Source organism: Phalaenopsis equestris, unplaced genomic scaffold (genome assembly GCF_001263595.1).
Source record: "Phalaenopsis equestris unplaced genomic scaffold, ASM126359v1 Scaffold001178, whole genome shotgun sequence".
In the NCBI taxonomy this organism is placed as follows: Eukaryota; Viridiplantae; Streptophyta; class Magnoliopsida; order Asparagales; family Orchidaceae; genus Phalaenopsis; species Phalaenopsis equestris.
Genome location: NW_018165617.1, coordinates 133,987 through 147,024, shown reverse-complemented (window position 1 = coordinate 147,024; position 13,038 = coordinate 133,987). Strand labels below are relative to the sequence as shown.

At 34.0% G+C, this 13,038-nt stretch overlaps 2 protein-coding genes across 2 annotated transcripts in view; both read right to left on the bottom strand.

Annotated features, from left to right (window-relative positions):
- Positions 1-2,801, bottom strand: part of LOC110033423 (metacaspase-1-like) — a 35,885-nt gene extending 33,084 nt beyond the window's left edge. The window contains exon 1 of the mRNA XM_020737397.1: positions 2,204-2,801. Within this exon, the coding sequence (XP_020593056.1) occupies positions 2,204-2,636 (433 nt within the window). The 5' untranslated portion in view covers positions 2,637-2,801. The remainder of the gene's footprint in view (positions 1-2,203) is intronic.
- Positions 2,802-9,740: 6,939 nt separating this feature from the next.
- Positions 9,741-10,921, bottom strand: LOC110033422. Its single transcript, XM_020737396.1, has 2 exons — positions 10,171-10,921; positions 9,741-10,086 (listed from the first exon to the last, which is right to left on the bottom strand). The coding sequence occupies exons 1-2, from the start codon at positions 10,246-10,248 to the stop codon at positions 9,844-9,846; spliced, it is 321 nt and encodes a 106-aa protein (XP_020593055.1). The 5' UTR covers positions 10,249-10,921; the 3' UTR covers positions 9,741-9,843.
- Between the last annotated feature and the right edge of the window lie 2,117 nt (positions 10,922-13,038).

The following is a 13,038-nucleotide window of genomic DNA, read 5'->3' as shown; positions in this document are numbered from 1 at the left end:
CAAAACTCGGAATTTATATATAAAAGCAAAGTCATATAAACTACAACAAGTAAATAACACTTATCTCTAATTCCTCCCCAAGTAAACTCCTCGAAGTTCTTCTGAATCTCTTTATTTCTTACAGCATAGAATTTCTCTTTGAAACGGCAAGGAGGAAGAAATCTCTCACTTGCGCTCCACTCTTACAATCTCTCAAAGAATTCCTCACAATCTAACCCTAAATTAAACTCTCTACACACTATTGGAACCTCTTGGACGCTGTTCCTCCGGAGCCTCCCTATCAATTTTCGGCCAAAATCTTCTTTTAAAGTTGTAGAAGAGTTTTTCCCCCCCAACCCCCCCGCCAAAACTCACCCCCGTTCAACGCACCTTTTAAATTCCCCGCCGGTCTCGCCGTCGGCGGCCTCGAGGGCGCCATCGGCGAGCCTTCTAAAATATTTGATCTAGAGTCTAAGGAAAATCTCACCGTCTGCGCTGTTGAGCTCGCTGTCGGTGCCCCAGTTCAAATCTTCATATGTTGGTCCTTTTCGCTCCAAATTCGCTCCTTTTTGCATCTTTTTGCTCCAATGCCCATAATTCATCATACCTGCAATAAAACATCAAAAATACCTTTCTTTAAAATGCAATATCATCAAAAATAGTGTAAAACAAGTATGAAAATCTCAAAATATTTTCTTTTGGTCAGTTAGTCAGTACCTCCACCAGGTCCGCTTGAGTATTCTCTAAATCCAGATGCTGCAATGAGAAGGAAGTTCACATGGTAGATAGCACTGTTCTACACTATTTCAATTGGTTTTCTAAGGTCACATTTTCTTCAATTTTATAATCAAATCTTCGTTTGTTTTTGCTCTGAAAGAACTTGATTTTAACAATTATGAATTACACTTTCAATAAGAGACTAAACCTCAATCAAGACCCTTCTTTTTCATCATCTAAATAAACTAATTTTATATCAAATATATGAAACAAATATAGAACAAAGGTAATTGACACATGTAAAGAAGACTTACATACTCAATTTGATGGTATTTAGCTCATGAATGATTCAACATACCCTCTAGAATATGAAATTTTGAAGGACTTGTTGAAAGGTTTTTGTCTCGTCATTCCTCTTACTTACTTCAAAGGAAGAATCTCACAATCACTATTCTACAAGGGTAGTAGGAGATGGTTCAAGGCATATATTCTCAGATTTCCTTAACATCATGGTGTGAGATCTTTCAGGACGGATGAAAATGCCTGTTTGGAATATGAATTTTTCATTCACAAAGTTATTGAAAATTTGAACCTCAAATCGTAGTTCTTTGAAGTCGTGAAAAATCATACATCATTGGTATCTCATCTATCAAAATTTAAGGAGAAATGGAGAGCTCCTGTAATTTCACTCGACTTTCATGAAACCCTTATTCATTTTTTTAAATAAAACCCACCAAGCCAATTCCTTATTGGATCCTCCATGGAAAGATCCAATACTTTTGCTGTTGAAAGATATACTATCATATACACAATTAATGAACTTGAAGATCATGGCTAAGACCCTTGTGTTAACTTAGCTCATCATTTTTTGAAGAAAGTGATTAACCCGACAACGATCATCATGACTTGAAAAGAGAACCACTAAATACTAACCCTGACAACTGATATAACATCCATCAAATCGTTACTAATAAAAAGAACCAATGCATAGACTAAGTAGCTATCATTAAACCCATAGTTCATACCAAATCCAACATCTAGAATGAGAGTATATATATATATATATATATATATATATATATATATATTAAAAAAGGAATCATAATATCATGACCCAATTTTAATCATAAACCTAAATTAATAATGTGACATTACCATTAAACTCAACTAGTACAAGATTACATAATGTTAATTTACAAAAAAAAAAACTTTTAAAACCTTAAAATATATGATAAAACAACAAAATATTCAACAATATATGAAGCAATAAAATCACCAAATTTACATGCAGATAACCTTACAAAATTAACACACAACTTTTTTTATCATAAAATTACATTTTTTTTATTTGTAGTTAAATTAAAATTCTATTATAAATATTTCTTGTCAAATTTATGACAACAACATAATATTATGACATTTATCTAAAATCACTAAATTGAAAATGGCTGCAAAAAAAGAAAAAAAAAAGAAAAAAAAAACAACAATTGGGTTGTATGTACATTACCAGTGAGAACCAAGATGCTATCGTCCGTGAACTGGAACTTCTCACAAAGAAAGTATCGCATGCACTTCACATCATTAACAGTTCCCTTCAACTGATACGACTTGAGACTATAACTCACGCCCACCAAAACCGCCCTTTTCTTCGCTCGATTTGCCGGAAAACTCGCCGGCCAGTTCATCGCCGACCCAACCCTATCTCCAATTTCCCACTGCCGGTAATCAATAGACGAAGACTGCATTTGAGATCCAGACCCGAAAACTGCATTTGAGAACATGCCCCTCAGCCATCCTCTGAAGCGACGAATCCGGTCATGCGAACTCTGGAGCCTTGTCGTCGTTTGACAGGAGTGGCAATAGAACGTGGAGGAGAGTGGTGGCACGAGGATGCGGTTGCCGCAACTGCCGCACGGCTCTGATCTGCTGCGGCCAAACATGGCTTTCGTTCGCCTTTGGGTTTGTGGAGAATCTGATTATCTGTGCTTTGAGTGCTCGGGTGAATGGAATGGTATGTTTGGGACTATATGGTTTGGTGTATGAAGGGATTTGCATTTGCTTTGGTTGATGTTGATTTATTTGTTATTCTTGCGGATAGGTGGTGGAGGGAATTGGATGCTTTGTCCAGGTTCGTTCTTTCTTTTATGGTTTCCTTTTTGTTTAGGGAATGATTCGAAGGAAAAGTGAGGAGGTACGTTGAGTGGGACGGGCGAAGCCATTGTTAAAGTTATGTTTAATGCTTAGTTTGAGAGAGCGCTTATTTCGTCCCGGAGAAAGAGCGGCAAGCGGAGTCTAATGCAAGCTAGTCACGTGGAATTCTGGTACCTACTGCAACAGGAGTTAAAATAAATAAATTAAAACAGGCGACCCGGCCTGTCCGAAACCCGACCCCGCCCAAGAGCGAAAAAGTGACTTTTTGTTCGTATAGATAATCTCGCCAAGTCTTCCGTCCCATTTTATGTCGCCACCAGTCCAAAACAAGCGGATTCTGTCGAGCTGATGTGTTCAATTCATCCAGAGACGAAGAAATATTAATCATGAAATCATTAAATAATGTCAAGAAGCTTAAATCAGAGGTGAGTTTGCTTTAGTTTAGAGTTTATTTTACTGTTGCATTGCTTTGTTATGTTGGTTCTAGCTGGTTTTTGCTAGGGCTGTGTTTTTGTTGTTTGTTTTATTTATAGTTTTGTGTTGTATTATTGTCGTATTATTGTTGTATTATTGTTGTATTATCGAGATGTAATGTGGTGTTATAGTTTAGTTTTTCTAGTGTTATAGTGGTGTTATTATTAGAGCTTAGGGTATAGTGTTATTGTTTAAAGTTTAGGGATTATTTTGTCTTAGTGGTGTTATTATTGTATTATTTTTGTATTATTGTTGTGTTATTATTGTGTTATTGAGGTGTTATGTGATGTTTAAGTTTACTTTTTTCTAGTGTTGTAGTGGTGTTATTGTTATGATTTAGGGTTTATGGATTGTATTGTTTTAGTAATGTTATCTTTGTAATATTATTATATTATTCCCGTGTTATTATCGTGTTATTTAGGTGTTATGTGATGTTATAATTTAGTTTTTCTAGTGTTATAGTGGTGTTATTATCAGAGCTTAGGGTGTAGTGTTATCGTTTAGAGTTTATGGATTGTATTGGATTGTAGGGTGTAGTGTTATCGTTTAGAGTATATGGATTGTATTGTCCTAATAGTGTTATTTTTGTATTATTTAGGTATTTTTGTCGTGTTACTGTTTATGTGATAAGGTGTTATGTGATGTTATTGTTTAGTTTTTCTAGTGTTACAGTGGTGGTGTTGTTTATGAATTGTATTATTGTAGTGGTGTCCTACTATAGTATTGTTGGGGTGTTATGGTGATGTTTTTGTTTAGTTTTTGTAGTGTTATGATGATGTTATTGTATAGTTTTTGTAATTTTATTGTGTTGTTATTTTTACCTTATATTTATCTAACCATCTTTAAATTGGGGTGGTGATGTGCAATGCAATGATCCAATCGCAGAGACGTTTCTTCGCACCGTTGTGCACAATAATCAAGAAGCATATGAAAGTTACTGTGCCTATGCACATCATGTAGGCTTTTCTGTTAGGAAGGATTATAACAGTTATTGGCCAAACTCGAAGAAGATTAAAACTAAAGATTTTATTTGCTGAAAGGCTGACTACAAGGAGTCAAGCCTGACGGATACTGTGAAGTTTGGAAAAGTTGACACGAGGACTGAATATCAGACCATGGTTAGATATGTCATTGATGTTGAAGGAAATTGGACTATAAATAAATTCATTGAAAGTCATAATCACCCTCTTGCCGAAAGCGGTGATAAACATCTTTTGCGTTCTAGCAGAAAAATAAGTGAGTTAAATGCAAATTTGATGAGATCAATGACAGGAGCAGAGATTAAGCAATAAATGCATATAACTTTATGGCTATGGAGGTTGGGGGGTGGAGAACCTAGAATGTAAGAAAAGAGATGCATACAATTTTATTCAAAGAGAAAGAAGGGAAAAATAGAGCAAGGAGATGCCAATGCTCAAATACAATTGTTCATGGAGAGACAAGTTGAGTATACCATGCTTGTTTGGGATTTTGAAAATGATGAGTGTGGCAGCAAGTTTTTTCTGGAGCGTTGGATTATCTAGACTTGATTATGATTGTTTTGAGGACGTAATAATTTTTAATACAGACTATCGATTAAATAAGTATAATTTATGCTGTGCTCCGTTCGTGGGGGTGAACCACCATTGGCAAAATGTCCTCTTTGAAGTGGGTTTTTTGTCGAATGAGACCATTGATTCCTTCAATCGGTTATTCAAAATATTTATCCGAATAATAGGTGACAAGTATCCAATGACAATTTTCACGGATCAGAATCAATCGATGGCTTGAGCTATTGAAGATTGTCTCCCACAGACACAACACAGGTTATGCTAATGACATATATACAAGAAATTTCCTTCAAAAGTGCATTGTGCTTTGGGTGTGAAGAATGTGAGCGATCTCTTTTATAAATGCATGAACAAGTGTGATACCGAAGAGGAATTTGAAGGAATTTGGGCTACTATGATTGAGATGAGGAACCTCCACAACAACATGTGGTTAACGAACATGTACAATATCAGATATAAATGATCTACAACCTTTGTTAACGAACATGTACAATATCAGATATAAATGATCCACAACCTTTAATAAAGAAATATTTGACATGAGAATATTATCAACACATCGAAGTGAGCCCACAAATAATATTTATTATGGTGTTTCAAAACCCACTAGCTTTCTAGTTGATTGTTTTGTTGGTTTTGAAAATATCATGAAATTATGACGTCGGAATAAGAATGATGAAGATTTAAAAAGTGATCAATCGGTCATTACGCCCGTGGTAAAAGACAACCCATTTTTAAAGCAAGCTGTCACCCTTTATTCGAGAAAATTTTACTCCGTGTTCCTTGAATGCTTTCCAGAGAGTGACTTTGTGGATTGACAATTGACTTTGTGGATTGACAATTGAATGATTTCCAGAGAGTGACTTGGAATATATTGTAAGGAATTTAGATAACCAAGGAGGAAACAAACACTGGACTGTGAAACTTGACAAGTCAATTCCGAGCTCACTTATGGTTGTAAAAAGTTGGAAATGATGGAGATATTATGTTCTCACTCACTTTATGTGCTTAAAGTTAATTCCCCAGAAATATTTGTTAATCCAATGGTCTGCTCACGCTAAAAGGAACATGTATAACAACATTGGTTACGAATATATAAAGGAATCGCAAACGAGCAGCGGTTTTGCAAATGATCTACTATTTCGCTCACACTCTCACAAGTTTGCATACCGACTCATTAATAAAACACAGTGAAATAAAACAACTGAGTAGATGATTTGGGAAATATTTAAACATATATCTGGAGATATTGATAATGCATTAGCTTGAAAACCACAAACAAATTAAAAATTAAAAAAGAGAAAAACATCAAATGCCCAAATCAATTTGAATGACCCGACAAAGATGAGGTCGAAAGGAGTTTCTACATCTAGGTGGAAAAGGTATTGGGAGAAAAATAAAAGGTAAAAAAGTATATATTTCAATATTCTAAGATATTTTAATCATTGCATTATTGTTTTTCTCTAACCTAAATCATTGTATTTAAGAAAATATCAAGAAGCATCAACAAGCCAAGATCCCGGTATACCATCCGATGCAAATTTATTTGATATACCAGATTGTCTCAGTCAGATATATAACTGAAACTCAGTATCATATAACATAAAGGTTAGTGGCATGAGCCCTTCTATTTCATTTTAATTTCTCAATTATTTCAAGAATATGATGCAACGCAACTAACACAAGGATATGCCAAACTGTTGATGGGTTCAATAAGTGATCTATATCTGTAATATTATCGAGTCCATGCATTTCAACAACACTTCTGAAGTGTTAATCACTAAGTGATCTAGATGTAATTTTTATGGTTGTTTACTAAAATCATTTTAATAAATGTTTTCATGATTCATTAATGGTATATTATATTATATGTTATATTATTAAATTAATTATATATAATACATGTTATAGTATATGTTATTAAGTAATTAATATAAATTGTTATATTGCTAATCATATCAAAATATATTTATATGAAATGTTCAAAACTTATAAACACTTATAAAATTAATAAATGTATATATTATTAATTACTATATTAGCCAAATAATATTTATGAAGTTAAAAACTAAATAACACATTCATAACTGCTCGTTTTTAATAAAAAAAAGGTTAAAATCGCACTATAACACTTAATAGCCGCCCGGACGTGTTATACCGCCGCTCTATAATGCATGAGGAATATTCCTCATGTGCTATAGCGCTGAACTCACCGCGTTATAACACATGTCTGCGTTATAATACCACGGGCATATGTGTTATAGGCGGCGCGATAACACATGGAGAATATTCCCCATGTGTCATAACATGGGACTATGTATAACCTATGGGGAATATTTCCCATGTGTTATACCACCTATAACACCTCAACTCGCGTTATTATAACGCAAGCCCGTATTATAACGCAACCTTTGTTATGCGGCTAGCCGTTATATAACACTACTTCTCGAGATATTATAACGTGTGATTGTGTTATAACACGACCTTTTTACACTGCGATATTGAGCATGACACAAGCCTGCCTGTGTTATAACGCAAAATTGACGCGTTATTTACAGTTAATATTGCATTATTTATCAAATTTGACGTGTTATTTTTAAAATTATCGTGTTATACAACAAAATTGAGGCGTTATATTCAAAATAAAGTGTTATAACGTATTATTGACTCGTTATTTATCTAAAATCAGGTGTTATACACAATATTGAGGCGTTATTTTTAAATTTATCTTATTATATGACATTATTAAAATAGTTACCGTAATAAAGTTCTTTCTTATTTATCCTTATTATTAAATTTACCGTATTATATGATGTTATTTTGAAATTTATTTTGAGCATATAGTTATTTCCTATTTATTAACATTGTAATTAAAATAGATACTTCTTAACATATTAAATTGTAATTAAAAGTGTTATACCGTAATACATTTTTAAAATACATTTTTGCATTCGAAAGAGACGTTAAAACAGATGAAACAATTTATACATGGCATAGACAAAATAGACAACAAAAACACAATTCATAACATGTATATAAACACATTTTTAATTATTTTTGTTCTCAGATCACATACACACGACATAGACAAATTCAGTTCTAAATCTCTCAATTTCTTGCTGCCAGTTCAGATACGGAGTCTAATCAGTCTCTTGTCCTTGTGCCAACACCAAAATTTTCATAAATTTGCATACAAACATACCACAATCAACATTATTACTTTGCGTTGGTATGCCTCTAACAAGTGTAAGTCCCCATATGTCGCAGGTTTTGCTCTACCAAAAGCCTTTGCAGCATCCTTTGCAAATAGCTTCACCTGTAAAGGGTATGAGAGTATTATTTCTGTGATATTGGGTGTTATTGCTGTGTAAAATGTTTGAAATATACTTACAACTTGGTTGACAACATCCTTATGCACATTGTTGGGCAGAGAGTCGTATAATTTTCATTTTCTCAACTCAATTTCAGCTCTCCCCAGCTCTCCCACCAACAAAGTCCAATGACCGTTATGAATTATAGGAAATAATATAAGTTGTGCTTTCTTTATACTTTCCTTCGTGATGTGTTTCAAGAAAGTTGCGCTATCAAAATTTCTAGCATTTGCAGAAGATGATAAATTGACCAAAATCTACTACGAAAGTACGATTAAAATAATTATGAATAAATTAAACAATGACAATTACCCAATATTACAACGTTACAAAGATATACGACCTGTATAATGCAGGGGACCTGACAATTCTTTGACGCAATATGTCAGCAAAAACATCAACATGTTCGTTTCCAAATCACCCGTTTAGCAAGTCATCCTCGAGGCCGGCTCGGTCAATTGCCCTCCCAAAACTTTTATTTGCAAGAAAATCATGCCTGCATATTTAAGATACCAAGATTGTCACATTTAAATAACAAACTATTGCATAATATCAAAATTGCTGTCAGAAGTTACTTACATCCCCGTTTATGTGGCAATGCAGTCATCGATAACATCAGGATATTCTAGGTAAGATGCTGCAATACGAGGTTGCAGAATAAAAAAAATAATTATAAACTCTAACTATATAATTGAAATATAAAGGGGTTATTTTTTATATCACTATCACATGACTCTTAGCAATGAAACTGGTGCTCTGGCTATTGATCACTATTGGGTTGCTTTGTAGTCCCTGGTTAATTATAGCGGACGTCATCACAATCTCCTTTAGATTTTTTTCGGCTTGAGCCGGAGTTGTCTCTGCCTCAAATGACAGTATATCTAACACCATTATTGCTTGAGGTTATTGAAAAAATGACAGTTCCAAATTTATTTCCGATTGCTGGCCCTTTGGGTCTTCCGTATCTACAACAGCTGTAACATGACCCTACACAAAGGAACAAAAGGTTTAAACATATTATAGGAGAACACAATAAAATGAGTTGTTTACCGTAAATGACACAATATCAAGAACATGATGTGTTGTTCGTTCGACTGTATAGGGTTCTTCCGGTAGTGTCCCATCCCCTGTTACAACATTGTTCTATACAACATTTATTTGATCTTGTCCCTCTTGGGTTTCATTATCTACAACGGACGATGCAAGATGAACCTACAAAAAAATAAAATTTCTTAAAACTATCAAGTATGATCGAAATAATGAGTTACTGAAGGGAAGAGAATGAGATACTTACCGTATGGGACCGAGAACCAAGAAGATTCTGAGTAACAACTTCACCGGGCTCTTCTTCCAATGTGTCATCCCGAGCAACAAGAACTTCAGCGGGCTCTTCGATATGAACCGGTAAATTCTCATTAATTTTGCTCCTTTTTCTTTTCACATCTTTGGACTTACTCTTTCGGTGAATTGCATGCTTTTTATCTGCTTTGATTTCTTCTAGTCTCTTAACCATAGCTGTTAGAGCGGACAATGACTTCAACGTTAGTTATCTGTTTATTCATTGTAAACATGGATTTCTGCACACTCAAACTTATTTGTTCTTAAGCCTTAAGTAGTTCGATTATTCCTTCAAGTTCATTTTCTCTTCTTCTATACGTTGCTTCTGAGGTTACCTCGCTTGAAACAATTGGACCAACACTCTGTGATTTGGGTGACGGCGGTATGACAGGAGTTTTACAACGAGTAGTACAAGGAAGAGTCATAGCAGGGCTGGGTGGTCTATGATCAGGATTAGACAATAAGTGCAGCTCATATTCCTTCAAGTCGATGAAAGTGTCATTAACCTACATTAAAAATCACATTGTTTTACCTAGTTTAGTAATCCAACATAGAAACAAAACTTAAATAAGTAAATTCTCATTACTTACCTGTACATGATCGAGCACCCTAAAAACTTCCTGAATCTGTGGTGTTGTCCACCCATAAACTTTTGGCCATCTTAGCATGTGTTGTTTAACATCAGGTGCAGTAGGAGTAAATAGAGTTGTGTACTCAAAAAATCAAAGCTGCAGATGACATATCAAAAATCAATGTCACAAGGCAAAAAAAAACTAAAATAATAAATGAAAAGAAAAAATTTTAAATGCGGTAAATATGAACTTATAGATAAAAGAAAAACAAAACCACTTATGTAACCAAGTGGCTGATTCTTCTTTATTTTGATTGCAACAAAGTTCATCTGATCAATCATATAATCACAGATGACAGTAGACCAGTTAAACGAAGCGAAGGTTTGTACATTCTCCCCAAATGCATAAAACCTTGAGGGCACACCGAAATTGTTCGAGGGAAAGAATAAATTTGTTAGTAAAAACTTAAGAAATATTTTCTCAGAAGGAGTAGAAGAATCTCTTGAAAACTTAGTCACATCTTCCTTTATTGCTCTTGCATCTATCCGAGATGAGGGAGTTTTCCTCCAACAAACTAATTCTCCTCTGTTGGGCATGCTTAACAACAACGCAACATGGTCTGGGTGGAATTTTATCAACTTCCCACCCATCACAAAAACTCTTCTTTCATTATTCCAAAATCCCATGATATGCAGAGTCAACACGTTATCTTGGGAGACATGTCAAAAAACTGACTGATGTGTATTTCTCTTAAAATTATCATGGTCTCTTCAGGTGCAATGTGTTTAATAGTATCAAGTGCTCCTTTCACTGTGGAAGGACGACATCTACAATTGAACGTTCTTGCGTTCATATACCTACAACAACAAACATAAGAAAAGAAATATTAGTTAATATATAACATTCCTCATTCACATATTTCATATAACAAATGTGTTATAGATGTGTTACATATGTGTTATTGTCGTGTTATATGCGTTTTATCATTCAGTTATTGTTGTGTTACAGAGGAGTTATTGTTAAGTTACAGTTGAGTTATTGTCGTGTTACATTTGAGTTATTGTCATGTTACAGATGAGTTATTGTTGTGTTATATGCGTGTTATCGTTCAATTAATGTGGTATTACAAATGAGTTATTGTTGTGTTACAAGTGATTTATTGTTGTGTTATAGATGAGTTATTGTCATGTTACATGTGTATTATTGTTGTGTCACAAATGAGTTATTGTGTTATGTTGTTATAATTGTGTTATAACAATATTATACATGTGTTATTGTGTGTTATATTTGTATTATAGCTGTGCAACAATTATTTTATATTGTGTTATTATAGTGTTATAGATGTGTTATTGTGTGTTATCATTGTGCTATTACTGTGTTATTGGTGTGTTATTGTGTGTCATGGTAGTGTTAGCATTGTATTATCATTGTTCTATGATTGTGTTATCAACTTAACACAACAATAACACATGTATAACACATGTATAACACATCTTTAACACAATCATATTAATATAACACAACAATAAACACAACAATAACACACACAACAATAACACACAATAACACATGTATAACACATCTATAACACAATTATAACAATATAACACAACAATAATACACAATAACACATCTATAACACATAATAACATTCATAACACATCCATAACACAATTATAATAACATAACACAATAATAATACATCTATAACACATCTATAACACATTTATAACTCATTTGTAACTCATCTATAACAACATAACACAATAATAACACATCTATAACACACAATAACACGCCTATACACGACTATAACACGAATATAACAAGGTTATAACTACAATTTTTTCTCTAAAATAATCATTGTAGCATATTACCTCAATGCTTTAGGTAGACCGCTAGCTTCTTCTTCCAGACCATTGCCAACTTCCATTTTGTGTGCTAAAGAAAGAAAGACAAAAATGACTTGTTGAATCACTACCTAAACGACTGAGAACTATCATGTATAGAAATGCATTTTGGAAACCGACCTTTCATTTCGAATGGAGAATCAATACCGCCGTATCAGCGAACTAGAAACCGCCGTGAAACCCTCGTATGGAAAAACAATGGAAAACGCCCGAAGCAACCGAAGAGGTGGAAGAACTTCAAATGCGAACCGACGAAAATACTGAAGAACAAAATTGACCTTTTGTTTGTCTCTTTCGAAGAAAATGTCGAAGAACAAAAACAAAATAATGCTCCAAAACTGCCCAAATCTATCATAAAGTTACTTTTTGTCTGTTTTGGGGTTCCAACGGGCTAAATTCGGGCTGGGTTTCACGAAAAAACGCATCTTTTAACGCCGTAATTTGGGTCGGGTCACATTAATTATGCTTTATCTTAAAATTTAATATGCAGTGGGACCTAGTCCACTGACCTCCTCTCATTCGACTCCGCATGCAACTCACCCTGCGAATTCCTGAGACAATAAATTTTCAGTTTGAGAAGGCGTTGCAGGGCGGTGTTGTTGCAACCAACGACGACCCGTCTCTAAAAGTTACTTTGCAAAAAGGGAAAAAATTGTCATTTTACTACTTCAAAAGGAGCCTAAATAGAGAAGAATGAGGGTTTGTTGGCCACGACCATGCGTAGTGGTTTGTTTGTAAAATAAGTGATGTAACACATTATCTAAATGAAGCCAAATGTCTACTCATAAGATCTCAAATAAGAACCTATGAAAAGCTCAATTAAGAGCCCATTCAAGACCCATCACAAAAGCCATATCAAGAAGAAATATTTGAATTTGTAGTTGACTATTTATATTTCAATTTTAGTTTCTAGGATATTTGAATTTTTAAACTTGGAGATTTTTAAGGCTGGTAATAAAAAAATATTAAATCACCA

What these genes read in the sequence shown, in the direction of transcription:
- LOC110033422 (XM_020737396.1), bottom strand. Translation starts at nt 10,248, where the DNA reads ATGCTAAGATGGCCAAAAGTTTATGGGTGGACAACACCACAGATTCAG. An exon ending in GGGTGCTCGATCATGTACAG is followed by an intron (nt 10,087 to 10,170) that starts GTAAGTAATGAG and finishes TTTTTAATGTAG; the next exon opens with GTTAATGACACTTTCATCGA.